Below are 23,301 nucleotides of genomic sequence, written 5' to 3' on the forward strand. Positions count from 1 at the left end.
TTGTGTGGCAAAGGCATTGAGAGAAAGCTTGCTGTGCAGCGAATGCAAAACCAAAAACGTAAAAACAAGCAAACCGTCACAGAGTCTAAGGAAAATACCGCGTGGAGGTCCGCAGCCTCATTGCTTGAAAGCTGATCAAGCCTTCTGCCTTTTAGATATAAAGACATCTTAGTGCTTTGCCTGTGATTAAATAAATGCTTGGAAAGGATAGAAAAATTGGCCTGGAAATTATTTCCCTTGCGCGGCGATCGTCTGATTGCACAAACATCGCCTCATCAATTTTTCTCACAATCCGAGAGAGGAAGTGGCATCCATCGTGGCGTGAATAGGAATGTGTGTTTGCCGCCGCAAGGTGGGGCCAGGAGGGAGGAGACACTTCGCCTCCAGGAGACGGTGGGGCTGGGAACCTCCGCCAGGAATCTGCGGCGCGGTCCCTTTCCGGGTCCCCTTCGCTGCGGTCTCTGCCCCGCGCTGCGCCCCGGAGGGCTTGGAGTGCTCAGGAACCCTGGGGGAAGCTCGATTCCAGGTCTCCCAAACAGGAGGCCCCTGACACCCAAGCAGAGGACCATCTTCTGGGCACGCCAGTCCCTTCCAGTGGCTACACACAGGGGACCGCTGGTGTCTACGGGCACACACTCCCCGCCCTGCACGCCCCGGGTTACCCCTGCTGCCGGCGCCAGATCCCGCCCCCCAGGGCTGCACCGAGAGGGTCTTCAGCGGCGTCTTTAAGGCTGTGGTCCCCGCCCCTCCCTCTCTCCACCCTCCTCCCTCTCGCTGCGGCTCCTCCTGCTCTCCCGCTACCCTCCTCCCCAGAGCCTGGAGGCCGGGAGCGAGCGACACGGGGAGCAGGTGCCGCCGAGCCCTTCGCATGCGGCTGCCGGCTCCGAGGTGGTAGCGGCGCCGGGAGCGCTCCGCCCGCCCCTCCTCCGGGCCGCACTCGGGCTCCGGCGCGCGGGGACATGTCGGTGGTGACAGGCAGCAGCGAGGCGGCCGGTGGGGCTGGCAGTGGTGGCGCGCGGGTTTTCTTCCAGAGCCCCCGGGGCGGTGCCGACGGTAGTCCGGGCTCCAGCAGCGGATCGGGCTCCTCCCGGGAGGACTCGGGGCCGGTGGCCACGGCGACCGCTGCCGGGCAGGTTCAGCAGCAGCAGCAGCAGCGGCGCCACCAGCAGGGAAAAGTGACGGTGAAATACGATCGCAAGGAGCTTCGGAAGCGGCTGGTGCTGGAGGAGTGGATCGTGGAGCAGCTGGGTCAGCTGTACGGCTGCGAGGTACCTGGGCGCGAGGCCGGGAGGGTCGGGGACTTTCCTCGCCTCCCAGTTCGGGCTCAGGGACTCTCCCTGGCTTCAGCTTCCGAGTGCACACAGCCTGGACTCCCGGGGACCCAGCGCCACGAGTGAGGCGCCGCGCGATCTCTCTTCCCTCGGTGCCCGCTGGCACTGGGGCGCAGCGGTAGGGACGCCCCTGCCTAGGTTCAGCTGCGGGGTGCCAGGAGCTCCCGGCGCTTCCAGCTGCAGCTGCACCAAGCGGGGCTCAACCCAGCTGTGCTTAAGCAGGGCGGGAGAAACTGCAACCTAGGAGTAGGAAAGGACGCGAAGCGGCTTAAGGAGAGGGGAGGTTCTGGGAATCTCAGAGGCTCCCTTGGTTCCTGAAATTTCCCTTTCCAGCCAGCCCCGGCGTTGCCCCCGAATCTGTCCTTGTGTTATCAAAGCTGCACGCGTTAAGCCTTGTTGAAGCCGATTTCTTTTTTCCTCGCCAAGCTCAGTCACTCCTGTTGTGAACACAGACAACCTGGGGCAATTACCCGGGTGCCTAGGTGGCAGGACGGTAGCCCTGTGGGTGGCGTCTGAGGGACTGGGGTCCGCGATCCTCCTACTTAGGGCCTCCAGCTCCCCTCTCCACGACTTGGTGACTTCCCACAGTTCAGGGGCTAAGGTTATACACAAGTCCGAGGGATGTGTATGTTTAGAATAAGATGTAACATAGACGTGGCCAAAAAATGACAAAAGCCAAAATGATCTCCCCCGAGAGTCTTTCATATCGGTAATTAGTTTTAAATGAGGTATTCCATCTGTCTTAAGAGAGTCGAGTTTGGAAAAGGGTGGAAGCACGAAAGGGTTAATAATTAAGGATGTGACTTGTAAGTTGAAGCCAGGTTTGTGTCTAAGCAATTGTCACGCTCTTCAGCAAAAATGAAAGCCAGATGAACTCACTGGCTTTGCCACTGCTGGGGGGTACTCTGTATTACACACATTTTACCGCCTATTGTGAATACAGATTTTCTTTAACATCCTCATCCCATAAGGAAAACAGTGTTTTCATTGCTGACTACTGATGAACGATTATGCTGTAATGAAGCTTGACGGTCTGACTAATGGGCTCGTAAAAATATATTGTCTCTCCAAGCCTAGCTCCTATAAAAACCCAATTTAATTGCTTAAATAAAAACTGGCAAAAATAGGAAGTGTTCTTGGGATTTTATAGGAAGTTGGCAAAATTTTCTAAAGAAACAATGTACCTGATTTAAATGGGATTACTGTTGGGTGAATGAATGTGCTCGGTCTTGCCTCTGTAGAATCCAATTAATTCTCATTTATTTCAACTGGCCTTGAAGCTCCATTTTGGGTTTGGAGAAGATTTGAGTTAACAGAAAAGCTATTGCTGAAATTAACAATGCTGTATTATTGCTTATTTTAAGGGACCAACTGGACGTAGTTTGGCTAATCAAGCGTTGTCTATCCATAATTTTTCAGAATAGTTGGGAACAGTGAAGGTTCGGCTGTTCACTGTATTGAATATGTAGGTTAGGTACCTACTTTAAAGGGTAAATATGACCTTGAATCTCTTCCTTATACTTTTCTTCTTGGGTTTTAGATCTTCAAACAGCTGGACGTTTGAAAGAGGTTTTTGTGGTGAAATAATACAAGATGCTCTATCTGCTGGCTGCATGTCACTAAAATGTAGCCAGTATTTTTCTTCAAGTTGTTTGTTCAGTCATTTCAGGTTGAAGGAATATAAGTCATTCAGAAGGTTGCGTGATTATTACGCTTGATGGTGGATCTCCATTTAATAAACATGTGGATTAATAGGAGCCAAAGAAAGGGTTGTGTCTTTCTATTTCTCCACTGGTAGGGCTCTATTTTTAGCTTTAGGTTCTCTTGTCTGATAGCCTTTCTTTGTTGATAGCTTCAAGTATTTCAGCCTCTGGTTTGTGAATTAAGAGGCTCTACCTTGGCTGTAGCTCTGAATTTCATGCCTAGGACAAGTAGGAAATGCCCTTTTTACTTAGAATCAGTAATGTTTTCAACTGTTTAGACCAGGAAATTGACAAAGAAAGTCAATTTGCCAGGCTTCATGCTTCAAACTGGCCAAAGGATTGAATTATCTGCTGAGCTGGGGTAGAGGAAGAACACATGTTTAATTTCAGAAGAACTTGTCCCAGGCAGGTTAGCATTTAGATGACTTGTCCTTTTCAGAATAGAAAATAATATTTTGGAGTGGCATAAAGAAAAATGTTTAAAATTAAGAGACGAAATTGGAAAGAGTAAATAACATAGAACAACTTTCTAGCTATCGTCTCATTTAGAAGTGTGCAATGGTCAATTTTGTATGAACAATAAGGTAATAGGCAACATTTGTAGAGTAATTATTATGGTCCAAGTGTAGGTAGTTTGTATGGGCTAAGTCACTTAGTCTTCACAACAATCCTGTAAACAGGATGACCTCACTATCCTTGTTTTACAAGTAAATGAGGAAACACAGACTCAGATTCTGGAGACTCAGAGCCTTCCTCAATGTTGCATGGCTGGGGAGTGGGGCGGGTGTAGGCATATGAACCCAGGCTAGACTCTGTGTCCATTGTCTAACTGCCAGGCCCGCCTGTAACTTGCAAAAGAACAAAAAGAGCCCATTGAGCCTATGTCCACATACTTAAAAACTTATGAACTAAGCTAATAGGCATTCACATAAAATTTGTTCTATCCACTGACATTGACAACTGTATCTTCATAATAACCTGAACGGCTAGGTTTGGATTTTGAATTCAAAATTCAATGTCCCAGAGCATTGAGCTGGAATGCAGTTAGGAAAATCTGCCTTGGCCCAGGTTTCTTCCCTCTTGCTTCCCACCCCTGATACAGTCTTGGCATATACTTGCCAGCCCTTCACCACACCTGTGGTTCAGGCCAGTGGCAAAGTCCTCCTGGGGAGAACAAATCTGGGAGGAGCATGTTCATGCCCTGGAAGCTGCTGGATATTTGATGATCTTTCTGGAGACCTAGAGGGACACTGGTTCTGGATGGGTGGGTCCAGTTGGTCCTAGGAAGTTGTCAGGAAGACAAGTTATGGCTGGAGTAAGTTATGGCCCTCTTACCTAGTCTAAGGGAGGCATCGTTAAACACCACGACATACAGCTTTTTGGATACACAGATGAATGTTTATACTAGATTCCAAGATGATTAGTTACAAGTTCGCAGTTCTTTTCCATTTCATCATTTCACAGGAAAGCTTGGGCAGGTAGTTACATTTTCAGATAGGAATTTGGTTATAGTAGAACTCTTAGGCTAAATCTATATCCACATTTAAGATTTCTGTTTTAAGACATTTTCATATCTCTTCCAAACCCTGATGGTTTAAGAGTATTTAAAATCTGATGTAATACTTGCTTTGACAAGTGTTACAAGATGGGTTACTAGATAAATCATGTCAATTCTTCTGATTTTGCCCAGCATCCAGATAACATCTGTACCTCCAGTTTTGCAATTTGATTTGCTTTGGAAATAAAAGTATGTTGTTAAGCTCAGATTATTGAAATGCCAGTAGCAGCCTAGCCATAAACAGACTTGTACACCTAAGATAATTGTGTGTTATCCTGACTGTCTACTTGTTAGGGCTTCCCCTTCACGTCAGGTGTCTGCTTTATAAAAAATGGTTTCTGGTTTTATTACACCACTCAGTCTCCCTGACTCCTCATCATTCTTGTCCTAGGAAATGATGTTTCTGAGAATTGTCTTTTTTTCTCTTAACACTCTGCCTGTTGGAATTCAAGAGTTTTAGAAGGTGACACAGAAAGCAATACCCTTTACACTGCTGCCTGACACATGAGGTACAGACACAGGAATTCACAAGGCACCACTTAGTCTACTACAGATGTTAAGGAAAGACAGTGTGAAAGTAAGCTAAGATATGACTTCGTTAATGTTTAAATACAACATTCTCTTCTGTTTCATTTCCCCCAAATGCTAGTTGTGACCCTCTAAATTTACTTCATGATACATGTATGGGTTGTGACTTGCAATGTAAAAAAGACTACATCGGAAAGGTAAAGGCCTAAACCCTATGTACAGGCAGTCCCAGAGTTACAAACATCCAATTGATGCATGACTCAAACTTACAAACAGAGGCTATTACAGGTAAGTGTACCTGTTCCAACTTACATACAAATTCAACTTAAGAACAAACCCACCAAACCTATCTTATTCATAACCAGGGGACAGCTTATAATAGATTAAGTACTTAGTATATATTAGGAAAGGTCCACCCTATCCTAGTAATAACCCCTAAGACGCCTATTTTATGGTTATAAAATCTGAGGCAAATCAGACAGTCAAGAGGGTGCCCAGGGCTCTCAGCTGGGAGGTGTAATAGGGCAGTGGCCAGGAAGTCAGGCACATCTTCCCCTCTGCACTGTATGGCTTCCTGAGGTGGGGCAGAGCTGGGCACCCCTATGAACCTCTATATCTTGCCTACTCCCCAATGTTCCTATTGTACCTTTTAAATTGACTGGTACTGAATGAGGGGACACCTGCCAGTGAGCTTGTTCTTGTACTTGATGAGGCTTCTTGTTTTAAGTTCAAGTCCTTGTTTTGTATATAGTTTCTGCTGCACAACATCAAGTTAGCCCACTTTGCTGCTTTGTTAGTGCCCCCACTGGAAAGTAGAAACTGATGCTTAGAACTCAGTTTGTGCGCGGTGGTTCACCCTGTAGTCCAACAGTATGGGAGGCTGAGATGGGTGGATTGCCTGAGCTCACAAGTTCAAAACCAGCTGAGCAAGAGTGAGACCCCGTCTCTTAAAAAACAGCTGAGTGTTGGAGCAGGCACTTGTAGTCCCAGATACTCACTAAGACAAAAGAATCACTTGAGCTGAAGAGTTTGAGGTTCCTGTGAGCTGTGACGCCCTGGCACTCTACTGAGGGCAACAAAATGAGATTTCATCTTAAAAAAGAGAGAGAGAGAGAGAAAAAAAAAAGAACTGGGTTTGTGGATCATTTGGTGAATCTCCATTTGTTTTAGGTATTTGGGGAACAAGCTTTTAAACAAAATTGATTTTAAAAAAATCTCTATCAACTCAACCTGTACAGTACTAAGGAATAAATTAAACATGTTAAAAGTTGATGGATAAAAGAATTCTAAGTTGCCGAAGTAAGAAAAGAAAACCACGTAATATATTTCCCTTCAGAAAGGTAGTTCTGGAAATTTGGTGGGGAACAGTACAGTAATTTAGGGTGTATGCTTTGAAGAGATGGACCTGAATGTATATTTCTGCCTGTTTATTCAGTGGGTGTATAAGATTAGGCAATTTTCTCACCCTTTCCAAGCCTCACTTTCTCCACATGCTTAAGGACACTCATGACACCTTAGCAAGGCTGTTGTGAGCACTGAGTGGTGAGACTCCCAGTGTAGTACCTGGAACGTAGTAGAGTTGTGGCCAGCATTGTTATTGGAGCTATGCGCGTTTAAGTGGCCTCTAACTTGGTTATTCTGTATGATGTTGGCATGACAACGCGGTATTCACATCTGCTAGGTGAACAAATTCTGGGAAGTATATATGATTGATACCTTGGGCAGGGGTGTTGGTATGTGCTTGAACTTGAACATGGGCAAATGTTCTCTAAATTTTTCTTCCTATTCTTACATCTTTTCTTATTCTTAGGGTTTCAGTGGATTTCCACAGAAGTGTAGAGAAGTTAGACCTTAACCCTTTGAAGGCAAAAGCTTCTCTTAATTTTCATTAAATAGTCTCTAGTTCTTCAACTTTTAAGCATTTGTTTGAATGAATGAAAAAGAGTCAATTTGCAGAAAAATGTTTTATGAGTCGTTTCAGTATCAGAATTAGTTGTTGGTGTTTCTTTATCATAGGTGTGGCTAAGGGAGGTCAATCTGTGGTTTTGCTGCCATAATCCACCCTCATCATCTTGCTTCATTACCGTCTTGTGTCAGCACTGTTTAAAAACACACCTTCCTTCATTGACTTACTTGCTCCAACAGGAACTGAAAGGTGGTAGTGATAACTGATTGAATTCCAGGTTTAGAATGAGGAATTTTTTTTTTTTTTTGAGACAGAATCTCAAGCTGTTGCCTTAGGTAGAGTGCCCTGGTGTCTCAGCTCACAGCAACCTCAAACTCATGGGCTTAAGCGATTCTCTTGCTTCAGCCTCCCAAGTAGCTGGGACTACAAGCACCTGCCACAACGCCAGGCTATTTTTTGGTTGTAGTTGTCATTGTTGTTTGGCAGGCTCGGGCTGGATTCGAACCCACTGGCTCTGGTGTATGTGGCTGGCGCCCTAGCTGCTGAGCTACAGGCAGGCACCGAGGCTGAGGGATTTTTTTTTTGAAAACGTAATCTTCCCTAATTCTCCCTTCCACTCCTATTCCTTTGCTCCTAATGTACCCCAGCTGTCCTCATCCCTGGAGACGTGTGTTTATTTCTGGTGCCTTCTGTTTTCCTCCCAGCCTCCAAACAACTGGGCTGCACAGGGCAAACCTTGCTTAGCCCACACTTCACAAAGAAGTCTTCTCTTTTTAGATGGAGGGAAGAATGAAACCCGAACTGTTTCGTTTGCTGCGTTCTCTGTGCTTTGTATTGTATGCCTGGCTTTAGTTTGTGGTCTACCCTCTTGCTCTGTTTCCTGCACTGGGCTATTTCAAATCTTGACCTGTCTTTCCAAGGCACGGCTCCGGTATCTCTCCCCGGCTCACCCCGGGTGACCTTGCAGCCTCCTCCTTTTCACGCCAGTCCAGCCTCTTCTTCCCACTCCCTCCGCTCCTTCTTGGCTGTTTTTTCAGTTCAGCACAGTCTTTCTCCTTTGTTTGAAACCACCCAACAACCCCACCCCCACGCAAAAACTTCCCCTTCTCTGTCCTGTACCCGCTCCACCCCCAGCTGCCACCTGTCCTCCTCCTCCTCTTACTGTCTACCTTTCTAGACTCTTCTCCACCCGTGACACACACCTCGTCTCTGCATCACAGGGCCATGTCAGCTCCCGCTGCTGTCTCAGTCTGGTGGCCTTGTGTGCATTTCCCTCTGCCTTGACCCCCACAGCAGGTGTTCCTCACCCTTTTGTTCTGAAGACTTTGTCCCCTGGCTTCGGAGACTGTCCCATCTCCTGGTCTCAGCTCTCACTGTGCTTCCATCCCTGTCTCCGTTCTGGGTTTTCTTTCTGGCTTGTTCTCTCTCCTGTTTATTTTGCTTCTGCTCTTCCTGGATGGTAGGGATATTCCTGTGGCTTTGGTCGCTGTTCATATGCTGACAGGTTCTAAAAACTTATTTTTAGCCCCGATCTGTTTTCTGAGTGCCAGACATATTCAGAGAGCTTTGAAATGGACAACTCCACTTAGGTGCCCCAGGGGAACCTCATGCTCAGCTGTCTAAAAATGAGTTTCTTTTTCTTTTCTTTCTTTCTTTTTTTTTGAGACAGAGTCTTACTCTGTTCTCCTGGGTAGAGTGCTGTGGTGTTTAGTTCACAGCAACCTCAAACTCTTGGGCTCAAGTGATTCTCTTGCTGAGACTACAGGTGCCCACCACAATGTCTGGCTGGTTTTAGAGATGGGGGGGTCTCACTCTTGCTCAGGCTGGTCTTGAACTCCTGAGCTCAGTCAGTCCACCTGCCTTGGTTTCCCCAAGTGCTGGGATTACAGGTGTGAGCCACCATGCCTGGCCCTGAAAATGAGTTTCTGGTCTTCCTCTGCAAACCTGCTGCTCTTCCTCAATTCCTTCGGTGCGTGGGAGGTACTCTTGTCCTCAATTGTCCCAGCCATATGTGGCATCCTTATCTCTTGCCTCTCCCTTGCCTGTCACACCCAGTCATCATGAAGTCTCGTTAATGCTTGCTCCTTTCAGTCCTGGCATCTGAGCCTCCCTGTGCTGCCTAAGTCCGGCACCCTCTAATTTCTGATTTGTAGTACAGCAATAGCCACGCTTGTCTAGTTTCTTTCAAATTACGATTCCTACTCCACACTCCCGAGTACCTACTGCTCGCATTAATGTGGCTCTCAGCTGGGCAATGTAGACATTTTTATTTCCTACAATCAATCCTCACAATAACTTGATAAACTGGGTGTTATTATCTTCTTTTCTTTATTTTATAGAGGAAGAAACAGCTCAGTAAGGTTGTTGCATGTCCTTGTCCAAGGTTACACTGATTCTGAGTCACTTAGCCATGATGCGACCATTGCTCTCCACAGCTACAATTATTAAGTTCTTCCTGCATGCCCCATCCTTTGTGAGCTCTCATTTAATCCTTGTGGTGACTCCTCAAGGTAAGTTTGGAAACTGAGGTGCATAGAGAGAGTGTGAGCCAAGGGCCTTCATTGTAAGCCACTTGGCTGGGTCATGGCCATGTCTTCAATTCCTGGGCTGAGATCTCCTCCTCCAGCTTTCCATGGTTCTATAGGCAGCCACATGATGCTGCCAGGGAGTTTTCTAAAATCCACATGGGACCTTGTTCCCCACAGCCAGCAGGACAAAGCACGGGCACTTAGCTTGTAGCCAGGGCTCAAGAGTTTGCTCTGCCTGAGTCTCCAGGCTTGTCTCTGGCTGCCACCCCCAGCTTGCTTCTTCACTTATCAGCTGAGAACTTCGTGTGGATTAGCAGTAACCCTCTGCCAGAAGCACCTCTCCCCCTGCCCCACCCTCCTCCCCACCTGTCTACCTCTCACCCGTTGCTCAGGCTGACACTTGGCGGTTTTTCCTCCAGGAAGCTTTTCTGATTTGTTTCTTGCTGTCAGGCCGGCTCGGGGCCTGGCTAGGCACTCTGTTCTGTAACCCCGTCTCTTCTCCTTGCTGTATCTTTGTGAAGGTGGACTTTGCGAAGGTATGTCTAAGCAGCCCCGGCGACCCTCACACACCTGGCTGCAGTTGTGTGTCACCGCTATGGACTGAATGTCTGTCCTCCTAAAATTTCCATGTTGAAACCCTCATCCTCAGAGTGATGGTATTTGGAGGAAGGGCTTTTGGGAGGTCCTTAATGTTAGATTAGGTCATGAGTGTGGACCCCATGATGGGATGAATGCCCTTATAAGGGGCCGAGGGCCCACTGTTCTCCCATGTGAGGACAAAGCAAGAAACACAGCAAGAAGAGACTCACTTGTAAACAGGAAGAGGGTCCTTACCCTCTTCCCAACCATGATGGCACCCTGATCTCGGGCTTCCAGCCCCCAGAACCGAGAGATAGAAGTGTTGGTTGTTTGAGCCACCTAGGGTATGTTATTCTGGTACAGCAGACCCAGTCTGTCCCATGTCTGAGTGTTGAGTGAGAGAGAGAATCTGGTCTTTAAGAGCAGTGGCAGCGTCTTCTAGTTTAGTGATGTACATTTCAGAGGAATGTTCCCAGAATTAACTGCAGTAACATAATTTCTCTCTGCCTGTATTGAAAACCTGCTTTCACTCTCAGCTTGAAGTTATGGTTCCCTTTCATGGTTATGAATTATAACTATGCACTCCTTTGAACTTGTGAACTAAAAGGAAATTGTCAGGGAATAAGGCACAGATTCATGGGTGATGAAAGTCTTCAAAGGAAGGAGTCATGAATTGCTGCCATTCTTTTCTGTAAATGTAAGTTTTCAGCATGTCCAAGAATACTGTTTTATTTGCACAGGAATTGTTCATTTGTCTGGGAGTGGGAACGCTCGTACAAGGAGGTAGCAAGTGATTTTCCATCTGCGGATAAGATTTGGAGCAACAGGCACATACAAGTCTTGATAAAACAAGAACGAAAGCCCAGATTCCTGTCTCTGCTGAAAAGTTTGGGCAATAAATTCTCACCAGGCTTTTCTGAGTCAGCACTGGCATTTTGAAAATCTGTTCCACTGAGTAAAAGCTTAGAAAAAAGAAGAGACTGGAGTGTGGATCAGTCTCGAAAACATCACTTTATGGTTGAGAAAAAAAAAAAACAGGACCAGAAAAGGACTTTTCCCTTTTGAAAGAATCCTTGGGGTAAATTGTGGAGGAGCTGGGGAGGGCTGGAATATTCATTCATTCATTCAACCAACAGATATTTACAGAGGGATGGAAAGAGGAATAAGAAGTTTCATCCTAGGCCAGGAGCGGTGGCTCGTGCCTGTAATCCTAGCACTCCTTGAGGCCCATATGGGCAGATTGCCTGAGTTCAGAAGTTCAAGACCAGCCTGAGGAAAAGGGAAACCCCATCTCTAAAAATAGCTGGGTGTGCTCCTGCAGTTCCAGCTACTCAGGAGGCTGAGGCAAGATGATTACAAAGTGAGACTCAGTCTAAAAAAATAAAAAGAAAGAAATTTTATCCTTTTAGTGGTGTAAGGAACAAACGAAAGCTCTTTGAGGGCAGAGATTGTGTCCCTGTCACAGTTATGTCTGTATATGTACCACATCATTTAGCACAGTAGCTGCATACACCTTCCTTTACTCAAAGCTTGTGTTCAGGAAAAGATGTGATAAATTCACTGATGTCATAATGTAAGACAATTGATTACCTCTCATTTTAATGGAATTAAGATCTTAAATAAGAGAAAGTAACCACTTAAGGCTGAAGTTCAGGGGTAAATAAAGCAGGGCAGTGTGCATCTTTTCTGATTACAGGAATTGTGTGCAGTCTATGGAATAATACATGTTGGCTGCTCCCAGTATGATGTGGTGGGAAGGGTCCTGGCCTGTGAGGTGTCTTCCAGCTGGCTTGCTTCTTACCAGCTAGGTGACCTAGGCAAGTCAGTTTTACCACTGGGTTTTGTTTTTTGGTTTTCTTTCCTCATTTGAAAAAAGTAAGGGCTTCCCAGTTCCAATCTCCAGAGATTCTGTGATAAAGTGAGCCCTGTATATAGAAAGGGAGATGTATTAAAGACAGGGCGATATCCAACGCAGAAGAAATAGAAGTATCTTTCCCTTTCAAGGCAAACCAGAGACAAGAAGTAGAACAATTCACTGAAGGGTCATCTAATTTATGGAGCTAATTTTCTTAGCTAAGGTGGGAGTGTAGTCATCCTTCATTGGGCATGACGTCTTGTTTAAAGTGACTCAAGTAGGGACTAAGAACATGAGGATCAGATGGAGAAGCCTTCTTAAAACCCACCTTTCCTTCTTCTAAAGGCTTTCCCCAAGTACAGGCTTTCAAATTAAATTGAAATCTGACCGTGTAGATACTTACAGCCACCGTAACTGCTTTTTCTTTGCATTTAATTGGGTTAACCTTTAAGAAGAACTGGCATATTTGACTTAAAAATTTTAAGCATATAACTTACAATATTGGCTGCTGGGGGGGTGTTTCTCTGTCATTATTTGTCCTTTATCTTGGCAGGTCATAAGTAACTAATGGTGGTATTTATTTTAACTTGAGGGAGGTTTGCGTTGAGATATAAAATGAGCACCTGAGAGGGAAAAATCACAGCAGCTTTAAGGAATAAAACTTAAAAAGGTGAAGGGCACAAATTAGCCTGAATAAGAGCATGAATAAATTCATATTAAGTAAATTAATTTTCACCGGGAAATTTTTACTCCTGAAATGTCATTTATGGTTAGTTCTAAGAACTAACATGACAGGGTAACAAAAAGAAATTAAGATATTTCATGGAAGTTCTAAGTTTATTAGTTTTTTTTTTATAATATCTGTTTTGTATAATGAGAGAATCAAAAACACCACCAAATAATCCTGTTCAACCCCCATGAATACTCTGTAATATAACTAGTTACCCCATTTTTAAAAATGAGGCTCAGAGGGGCTGAGTCATGTGTCTGAGTTTAAATTGCTAGTAAGAAGTGGGAGGAGACACGACTCTTAGAAATGGTGAAGACCAGAGGGTCCCCCCAACCCCCCATAGCTTCCAGGTATTCCAGCATGTTTGAGAAAATCTTTTCTGTATATTTGGTACATTTCAAATATGCTTCATTGATGTTGAACAATTTATAGAATTCTGTTATTTCTTAGATGAGCCATTTACAGGACTCAGCCATTTCTTTAGAAACATTCAAATCCAGGCTGGGTCCAGGCTAACCTATAATCCCAGCACTCTGAGAGGCAGAGGCGGATGGATTGCTTGAGCTCAGGAGTTAGAGACTAGCCTGAGGAAGAGTGAGAGACCCCATCCCTAAAAATAGAAAAACTAGCTGGATGTTGTGGCAGGGCTCTGTAGGCCCAGCTACCTGGGTGCCTGAAGCAAGAGGATGCTTGAATCCAGCATTTTGAAGTTGCTGTGAGCTATGATGATGCCATGGCACTCTACCCAGGGTGACAGAGTGAGACTTGGTCTTAAAAAAAAAAGAGAGAGAGAGAGAATTTCAAATCCAAGGGTATGTTAGAGTGAGGGCGCTGCTTAATTCTCTGATTGCCAGGTTTGCCAAACCAATTAATAATGGCACCCTGTTCTCCATCTATCCAAGTAAAAGGAATTGGCTCCACGCTCAATCTCCTTTGAGGTCAAATATTAGAAACCCACTTTGAATAAACCATGAGTTGTATTTTATTTTACCTGTTTATAAGTAGCAGATATTTAACGTGATAAGAGGTAAAATGATGCTTTTAAAAAATAAAATGTGAAAAACCCTTAACAACTTGTTTTACTGATACATCATTTAGGTTGTTTTTGCTCACATCCTCAGCTGCTGTGGCCAATTATCTGTTAGTATCTTTCTCTTCTATTCGATATGTCAATAATGCAACTGGTATTGCTGCTTCACTCATTTCTGCTAACATTCATGAAATCAAATCTATTTCAAGCCAAGTAGGTAAGGGGCTGAGTTCTCACATTGGCAAAGATGGCTTTTCTGTTTCATTCATATGAGCTAACCCTTTACATAACAATTCTAGTTAGTCAACTGGCTTTTCTTCTGTTTGCATTGGGGTGTGGCAGCTCTCTAACAAGTCAAAAGAAAATGAGTCATTGAGTTGGTGCTGCAACATGATTGTGCTTGCTATAATGAAAACACCCTACAAATATTACAACTGAAAAAGCAACACGTACTATCTCTGGTAGACAAGTGCCTTTTGTTAAGCTAAAATGTTCCATTTCTTCATCAAACCCCAGATGGTTCAGTGTTTAGTAATGTTATACCAGAAGTAGTTTATATGGATGGGTGTTTAGACAATGAAAACTTGTCTGTGTTTACATACACAGAAAGGCCACCTAAACTAGCCCAAGACTCCAGAAACACTGAGGTTGCAGTTGTGCCCTAAACCTCTGGAATATCCCAAGTTAAACTTTGGAGAGAGATGGATGGTGGTCTGTACTCAGTAAGGAACAAGGTTGAGTTCACTCATTGCTGTGAGGAGGAACAAAATGAGGAACCATTAAAAGTCTACCCCTGAGACCTTAATATGAACTGTGAAGGAGGACAAAGGATGAGATAAAGGAAGCATAAAAAACATTTAGTAAAATGAAATTCAAATTCTCCTGTTGGCCATTCAGACCGTGACCCCAAGGGTCAGTGTAGGAGGTGGTGGTTGGTAGGTGGGAGACGATGAGTACCTCAGTCTTCCTCTCCAGGGATCCAGTGAATATCTGCCTCCCTCTGGCCCCACTTGAAAAGGTAAAACAAACAGAAAAGTTCCTAATCATGGCTTCTTACTAGTGTTGGTAAAGTTTGTGTCATTTGAGAGATCATTCCTGTTTATGGTTATGGTTCTTTTCACTGCAATTGAGAGGGTGTCTTATTCCATTTTATGTTTCTATAATGGAATACACAAGACTGGCAATTTATAAAGAAAAGAAGTTTACTTGGCTCATGATTCTGGAGGTTGGGAAGTTCAAGAAGCGTGCTGCAGGCATCTGCTCAGCTTCTGGTGAGGGCCTTGAAACATATGAGGGTCCTCACTTCATAACACCCTGTGTTGGCCTGAATTCATCTATTACCTCTAGAACTAATCCAGTCTCAATCACCACCATCAGAACTATACCAAGTCGGAGGCGGAGCAAGATGGCAGCCGAGTAACAGCTTCCTAGCATCTGGGCACCGTGAGTCTGGGGAGATAGGACTCCAGGCATCTCTGGTTGGTGGGATCTGCCTATCATCACCCCTGAGAGGATACAGGGAGTTGGCGAGAGACTTCTGGACCCCAAGAGGAGGACTAAAACAGTGGAAAACCGGCAAGTGGTCGCGTGTGTTCAATCCGTCTAAACCCGCCCGCAACTGTAAGTTCAGCAGCAGCGAGACTGCAAACCAGAAAGGCCTTACCTGTGAACTGTTTTGGTGTCTTTGGACTTGGCACTCAGCTGAACTGCCTTGGGGAGAGCCTGAGCGGGAGTGCGGAGAACTTTGGCCTTTGTCTAGGGCCCCAGTCTGAGCCGCTGAGCCAGACGGAGCTAATAGTGTTTGGCTCTAGGTCACAGGCAGCCATTGTGAGCGATCTGCCCCAGCAAGCTCCGCCCTCAGGGTAGCAGAGCTAGAATTGGGTAGGAGCTGGTAACCCAGTGACCAAGTAGCCTAAGGGCGGGGTCTGAGCCACCTTGCAGCCCTAACCCTCGGGGGCAGAGGGAGACCAGTTTTGGCACACAGGGTAAGTGGATAGCCACTTCAGCAGTGATTCCAGCGACAAGCACTTCCCTGGGAAAGCTTCTATTCAGCAAGTGAACAAGTTCAAAGTGCCTTTTCAGTGGGCTGAAGAGAGATTTAGGGTGTCTACCTGCTGGGGTTTGAGAAACTAGCAACCTCCAGTCGTATCAGAACTGTGATTAACATCTCATACCCCAGAAGACCACGTGTTGCCCAGACAATATTCAATAACATATACATACTGCTTTGTTTTGGGTTGTGTTTCTGTTTTTTTTTTTTTTTTTGGTTTGGTTGTTTTTTTTTTTGTTTATTTTGATGTTGTTGATTGTTGTTTTGTTTTTTAAGTTCAACCTTTTCCATACAGATCCTTTTTCTTTCTCAATTTTTCTAGTTTAATTATAATTTCCCATTGCTGCCTATTTCAATAATTAGAACTTCATTTTTGTTAGTGTTTCTACCGCTATTATCTGGTTTTCCACCCAATTTTATCCTGTAAAGTTTTCTGTTTGCTTGTTTTGGTTTGATTTATAGCATTTTTGTCTTTCCTCTCTACTTGGTGGAGGTGGGGTACTGTGTCTAATCAGGTTAGCAAAGAGCTGCTGACCTCAAGGGAACCAGCCAACTGGGCACCCGCAGAAGGTGGTTTTTTTCTTAAGGTTGTATCAAAGTACCCTACTGTACACCTATATTGCTCTGTCTCCCTCTTTCTGTGCCTCTCTTCTTTTTGTCAATATTCCTTTTACCCACCCCCTCTCCTTTCTCTATTTTTCTTTTTTTTCTTATCACTCGGTCCTCCTTTCTTTCATCCCTTTTTTGCTCTTCAACCTTCTCATCCTTCTGGTCCTGTAACCCTTAGTCCACAGGCATGAGAACTTAAAGAGCAAGAGGAAGTGAAAGGAAAATTAGGGCAAGGAAACAGATAAAAGAAATCACTCATGAGGAAGAATCAGCAGAAAACTCTAGGCAACATGAAGAACCAGTCCAGAACAACCCCGCCAAGGGACCATGAGGCAGCTACTGCAGACGATTCCACCTATAAAGAAATGTTAGGAATAACAGAAAGGGAATTTAGAATACACATGTTGAAAACAATGAAAGAAATGATGGAAACAATGAAGGAAACTGCTAATAAAGTGGAAAATAACCAAAAGGAAATTCAAAAACAGAATCAAAGAAGAGATGAATGATATGAAGACTATAAAAAGGATATAGCAGAGCAGAAGGAACTGAAACATTCAATTAGGGAACTTAAAGATGCAATGGAAAGTATCAGCAACAGGTTAGACCATGCAGAAGAAAGAATTTCAGAGGTAGAAGACAAAGTTCTTGAGATAACTCAGATAGTAAAAGAGGCAGAAAAGAAGAGAGAGAAAGCAGAACGTTCACTGTCAGAATTATGGGACTTTATGAAGCGTTCCAACATACGAGTTATAGGAATTCCAGAAGGGGAAGAAGAATGCCCCAGAGGAATGGAAGCCATACTAGAGAATATTATAAAAGAAAATTTCCCAAATATCACCAAAGATTCTGACACACTGCTTTCAGAGGGCTATCGGACCCCAGGTCGCCTCAACTCTAACCGAGCTTCTCGAAGACACATTGTGATGAACTTGTCCAAAGTCAAGACAAAAGAAAAGATTCTGCAAGCTGTCAGGAGTAAGCGCCAGTTGACCTACAGGGGCAAATCCATCAGAGTGACCGCAAACTTCTCTAATGAAACTTTCCAAGCAAGAAGACAATGGTCATCTACCTTTAATCTACTTAAACAGAACAATTTCCAGCCCAGAATTCTGTACCCTGCTAAGCTAAGCTTCAAAATGGACGGAGAAATCAAATCATTTACGGATATACAAACATTGACGAAATTCACCACAACAAGACCAGCTCTACAGGAAATACTTCAACCTGTTCTGCACACTGACCACCACAATGGATCAGCAGCAAAGTAAGAACTCAGAAATTAAAGGACAGAACCTAACCTCCACACTGATGCAAAAGATAAAACTAAGCAATGGACTCTCACCAAATAAGACGAATAGAATACTACCACACTTATCAATTATCTCAATAAATGTTAATGGCTTGAATTCCCCACCGAAGAGACATAGATTGATTGACTGGATTAAAAAACACAAGCCATCCATTTGCTGTCTGCAAGAAACACACCTGGCTTCAAAAGACAAATTAAAGCTCTGAGTCAAGGGTTGGAAGACAATTTTTCAGGCAAATGGAATTCAGAATAAAAGAGGAGTTGCAATCTTATTTTCAGATACATGTGGATTTAAAGCAACTAAAGTCAAAAAAGACAAAGATGGTCACTTTATATTGGTCAAGGGAAAAATACAACAAGAAGACATTTCAATTCTAAATATTTATGCACCCAATTTAAATGCTCCCAGATTCTTGAAACAGACCTTACTCAGTCTGAGCAATATGATATCTGATAATACCATAATAACAGGGGACCTTAACACTCCTCTTACAGAGCTGGACAGATCCTCTAAACAGAAATTAAACAAGGATATAAGAGATTTAAATGAGACTCTAGAACAACTGTGCTTGATAGACGCATATAGAACACTCCATCCCAAAGATAAAGAATATGCATTCTTCTCATCACCCCATGGAACATTCTCCAAAATTGATCATATCCTGGGACACAAAACAAATATCAACAGAATCAAAAGAATTGAAATTTTACCTTGTATCTTCTCAGACCATAAGGCACTAAAGGTGGAACTCAACTCTAACAAAAATGCTCGACCCCACCCAAAGGCATAGAAATTAAACAATCTTCTGTTGAATAACAGATGGGTGCAGGAAGAAATAAAACAGGAAATCATTAACTTCCTTGAACATAACAACAATGAAGACACAAGCGACCAAAACCTGTGGGATACTGCAAAAGCAGTTTTGAGAGGGAAATTCATCGCTTTAGGTGCCTACATTCGAAAAACAGAAAGAGAGCACATCAACAATCTCACAAGAGATCTTATGGAATTGGAAAAAGAAGAGCAATCTAAGCCTAAACTCAGTAGAAGAAAAGAAATCTCCAAAATCAAATCAGAGATCAATGAAATTGAAAACAAAAGAATCATTCAGAAAATTAATGAAACAAGGAGTTGGTTTTTTGAAAAAATAAATAAAGTAGATAAACCATTGGCCAGACTAATGAGGAATAGAAAAGTAAAATCTCCAGTAACCTCAATCAGAAATGGTAAAGGGGAAATAACAACTGATCCCACAGAGATACAAGAGATCATCTCTGAATACTACCAGAAACTCTATGCCCAGAAATTTGACAATGTGAAAGAAATGGATCAATATTTGGAATCACACCCTCTCCCTAGACTTAGCCAGGAAGAAATAGAGCTCCTGAACAGACCAATTTCAAGCACTGAGATCAAAGAAACAATAAAAAATCTTCCAACCAAAAAATGCCCTGGTGCAGATGGCTTCACTCCAGAATTCTATCAAACCTTCAAGGAAGAGCTTATTCCTGTACTGCAGAAATTATTCCAAAAAATTGAGGAAGAAGGAATCTTCCCCAACACATTCTATGAAGCAAACATCACCCTGATACCAAAACCAGGAAAAGGCCCAAACAAAAGGAGAATTTCAGACCAATCTCACTCATGAATATAGATGCAAAAATTCTCAACAAAATCCTAGCCAATAGATTACAGCTTATCATCAAAAAAGTCATTCATCATGATCAAGTAGGCTTCATCCCAGGGATGCAAGGCTGGTTTAACATACGCAAGTCTATAAACGTTATCCACCATATTAATAGAGGCAAAAATAAAGATCACATGATCCTCTCAATGGATGCAGAAAAAGCATTTGATAAAATCCAGCATCCTTTTCTAATTAGAACTCTGAAGAGTATAGGCATAGGTGGCACATTTCTAAAACTGATTGAAGCTGTCTATGACAAACCCACAGCCAATATTTTACTGAATGGAGTAAAACTGAAAGCTTTTCCTCTTAGAACTGGAACCAGACAAGGTTGTCCTCTGTCACCTTTACTATTCAACATAGTGCTGGAAGTTCTAGCCAATACAATTAGGCAAGACAAGGAAATAAAGGGAATCCAAATAGGAGCAGAGGAGGTCAAACTCTCCCTCTTTGCTGACGACATGATCTTATACTTAGAGAACCCTAAAGACTCAATCACAAGACTCCTAGAAGTCATCAAAAAATACAGTAATGTTTCAGGATATAAAATCAATGTCCACAAGTCAGTAGCCTTTGTGTACACCAATAACAGTCAAGACGAGAAGCTAATTAAGGACACAACTCCCTTCACCATAGTTTCAAAGAAAATGAAGTACCTGGGAATATACCTAATGAAGGAGGTGAAGGACCTCTATAAAGAAAACTATGAAATCCTCAGAAAGGAAATAGCAGAGGATATTAACAAATGGAAGAACATACCATGCTCATGGATTGGAAGAATCAACATTGTTAAAATGTCTATACTTCCCAAAACAATCTACCTATTCAATGCCATTCCTATCAAAATACCAACATCGTACTTTCAAGATTTGGAAAAAATGATTCTGCGTTTTGTATGGAACCGGAAAAAACCCCGTATAGCTAAGGCAGTTCTCTGTAACAAAAATAAAGCTGGGGGCATCAGCATACCAGATTTTAGTCTGTACTACAAAGCCATAGTGGTCAAGACAGCATGGTACTGGCACAAAAACAGAGACATAGACACTTGGAATCGAATTGAAAACCAAGAAATGAAACTAACATGTTACAACCACCTAATCTTTGATAAACCAAAGAAGAACATACCTTGGGGGAAAGACTCCCTGTTCAATAAATGGTGTTGGGAGAACTGGATGTCTACATGTAAAAGACTGAAACTGGACCCACACCTTTCCCCACTCACAAAAATTGATTCAAGATGGATAAAGGACTTAAATTTAAGGCATGAAACAATAAAAATCCTCCAAGAAAGCATAGGAAAAACACTGGAAGATATTGGGCTGGGGAAAGACTTCATGAAGAAGACTGCCATGGCAATTGCAACAACAACAAAAATAAACAAATGGGACTTCATTAAACTGAAAAGCTTCTGTACAGCTAAGGAGACAATAACCAAAGCAAGGAGACAACCTACACAATGGGAAAGGATATTTGCATATTTTCAATCAGACAAAAGCTTGATAACTAGGATCTATAGAGAACTCAAATTAATCCACATGAAAAAAGCCAACAATCCCATATATCAATGGGCAAGAGACATGACTAGAACTTTCTCTAAAGACGACAGACGAATGGCTAACAAACACATGAAAAAATGTTCATCATCTCTATATATTAGAGAAATGCAAATCAAAACAACCCTGAGATATCATCTAACCCCAGTGAGAATGGCCCACATCACAAAATCTCAAAACTGCAGATGCTGGCGTGGATGTGGAGAGAAGGAAACACTTTTACACTGCTGGTGGGACTGCAAACTAGTACAACCTTTCTGGAAGGAAGTATGGAGAAACCTCAAAGCACTCAAGCTAGTCCTCCCATTTGATCCTGCAATCCCATTACTGGGCATCTACCCAGAAGGAAAAAAATCCTTTTATTATAAGGACACTTGTACTAGACTGTATATTGCAGCTCAATTTACAATCACCAAAATGTGGAAACAGCCTAAATGCCCACCAACCCAGGAATGGATTAACCAGCTGTGGTATATGTATACCATGGAATACTATTCAGCCATTAAAAAAAATGGAGACTTTACATCCTTCGTATTAACCTGGATGGACGTGGAAGACATTATTCTTAGTAAAGCATCACAAGAATGGAGAAGCATGAATCCTATGTACTCAATTTTGATATGAGGACAATTAATGACAATTATGGTTATGGGGGGGAACAGAAAGAGGGAAGGGGGGGTGGGGCCTTGGTGTGTGTCACACTTTATGGGGGCAAGACATGATTGCAAGAGGGACTTTACCTAACAATTGCAATCAGTGTAACCTGGCTTATTGTACCCTCAATGAATCCCGAACAATAAAAAAAAAAAAGAACTATACCAAGTCACCCCCATCTATGAGGGTGGATCCACCATGACCCAAATGCCCCCTTTTGCTGTACCCCGTTAAAGGTTCTGCCATGTGACTTTGCTGTGTTTGTCATTAAGGTTCCAACATAGGTTTTGGTGGGAACACTCAGACCCTAGCAGAGACATTGCCTGCTAAGATAGACCTTCCCATCTCCTCAGAATGGGGAGTTGGCTTGGTCTGCCCACAAGGATGAAGTAGGCTGCCCTGCCCCCTCACGCCTTTCTTTACAGAGTGGTTGTCAGTTGTCATCCATGGTTGACCTTAGTTTTCCCTTTTAAATGATCTACCCATCTCAGGGATGTTTTGAGAATTAATAATGTTAAAATCACTCCCTCCAAAGCCTAGCATATTTAGGAAAGTACCATTAGCAGCATCTACTATGCTCTTGCTATAACTCATTGTGCCTTGCTAATACATACATTCAAATTAAAGGTGTGTTCTTTGACCAAAAGGGAGGAGAGGCCTATGGGTTTTTAAAAAATTTTGAATATTTTTGCTGGATTTCTGCCTTGATTGCAAATTTTGATCACACACCAGGTTTTATGACTATAGAACAATCTAGTCAGAACTCCAGAATGAAAAATCTTGTTGGGTTGCCTCAAGAGAATTACCTTTCTGCAAAATGAACTATATCACATTCGAATTAACTGATAATAGATAGCAGCATTCTGGATACAAATATTTTTCGTAGGCTGTCCTTTATGTGTTCCTAGAAAATAGACTTAGGATTATACATAATAACTACTAATAGTGCTTTTGAAGCGTCATGATTAGTAATTTTAATTTCATTTATTTGTGTAATGAACATGTATATCTCCTATAAGAGTGAAAGTCTAGATTTTTTGTTTTTAAGGGACAGGCATGGTTATCCCACTCTTTTTATTGTCGCTGGTAGGAAAAGGGCAGAAGCTCTCTTTTGCTACAGGACTTTATAATGTTTGGAACAGTTTGGGTGATGTTTCGGCATTGTCTCAGATGGGCATCACAATTTTTTAAAATTGTAAATGAGGAAAATAAATAAACCAACAAATTTGTTCATATTAGATTCTTTATATTTTTAGAATAAACTGTCACAACACTTCTGGAACATACTTTAGTGTCATCATTTTTTGTGGGGTGGAAAGACAGTCTCTGGTGAGGATGGTGGCACCAGCCACAGGACAGAAGGATCATTAGAGGGAGGATGAGATCACCTACCTCTTCTGCCTGCTCAGGGCCTGTCTTCTCCTGTACCAGCCATTCCTTTATTTTAAGAGTCACAGGCTGTGTACTGAAGATCTGTGCATTTTATGATATGTACATTATACCTCAATAAAGTGCTAGACAGCAAATACACACAAAACCCTTCTTCTCTCCTCCTTTCAGCCAGATCTGATGGAGAGACTATCTCTCCTCTTGGTCTCTATTTGTCAGCTTCTGCTCCCCTCTCAGCATACAGCTACATGGCTTGTCCTTCTCCATCAAGAAGGCCCACGACCTCCATGTTGCTCAA

At 43.1% G+C, this 23,301-nt stretch overlaps 1 protein-coding gene across 1 annotated transcript in view; it reads left to right on the forward strand.

Moving 5' to 3' along the window:
- The first annotated feature begins 354 nt into the window (after window positions 1–354).
- The window catches only part of PPP1R14C (protein phosphatase 1 regulatory inhibitor subunit 14C), a 105,311-nt gene continuing 82,364 nt past the window's right edge, over window positions 355–23,301 (forward strand). Inside the window, exon 1 of the mRNA XM_053591401.1 lies at window positions 355–1,268. Coding sequence (XP_053447376.1) covers window positions 960–1,268 — 309 coding nt within the window. The 5' untranslated portion in view covers window positions 355–959. The remainder of the gene's footprint in view (window positions 1,269–23,301) is intronic.

Source organism: Nycticebus coucang, chromosome 5 (assembly GCF_027406575.1).
Source record: "Nycticebus coucang isolate mNycCou1 chromosome 5, mNycCou1.pri, whole genome shotgun sequence".
In the NCBI taxonomy this organism is placed as follows: Eukaryota; Metazoa; Chordata; class Mammalia; order Primates; family Lorisidae; genus Nycticebus; species Nycticebus coucang.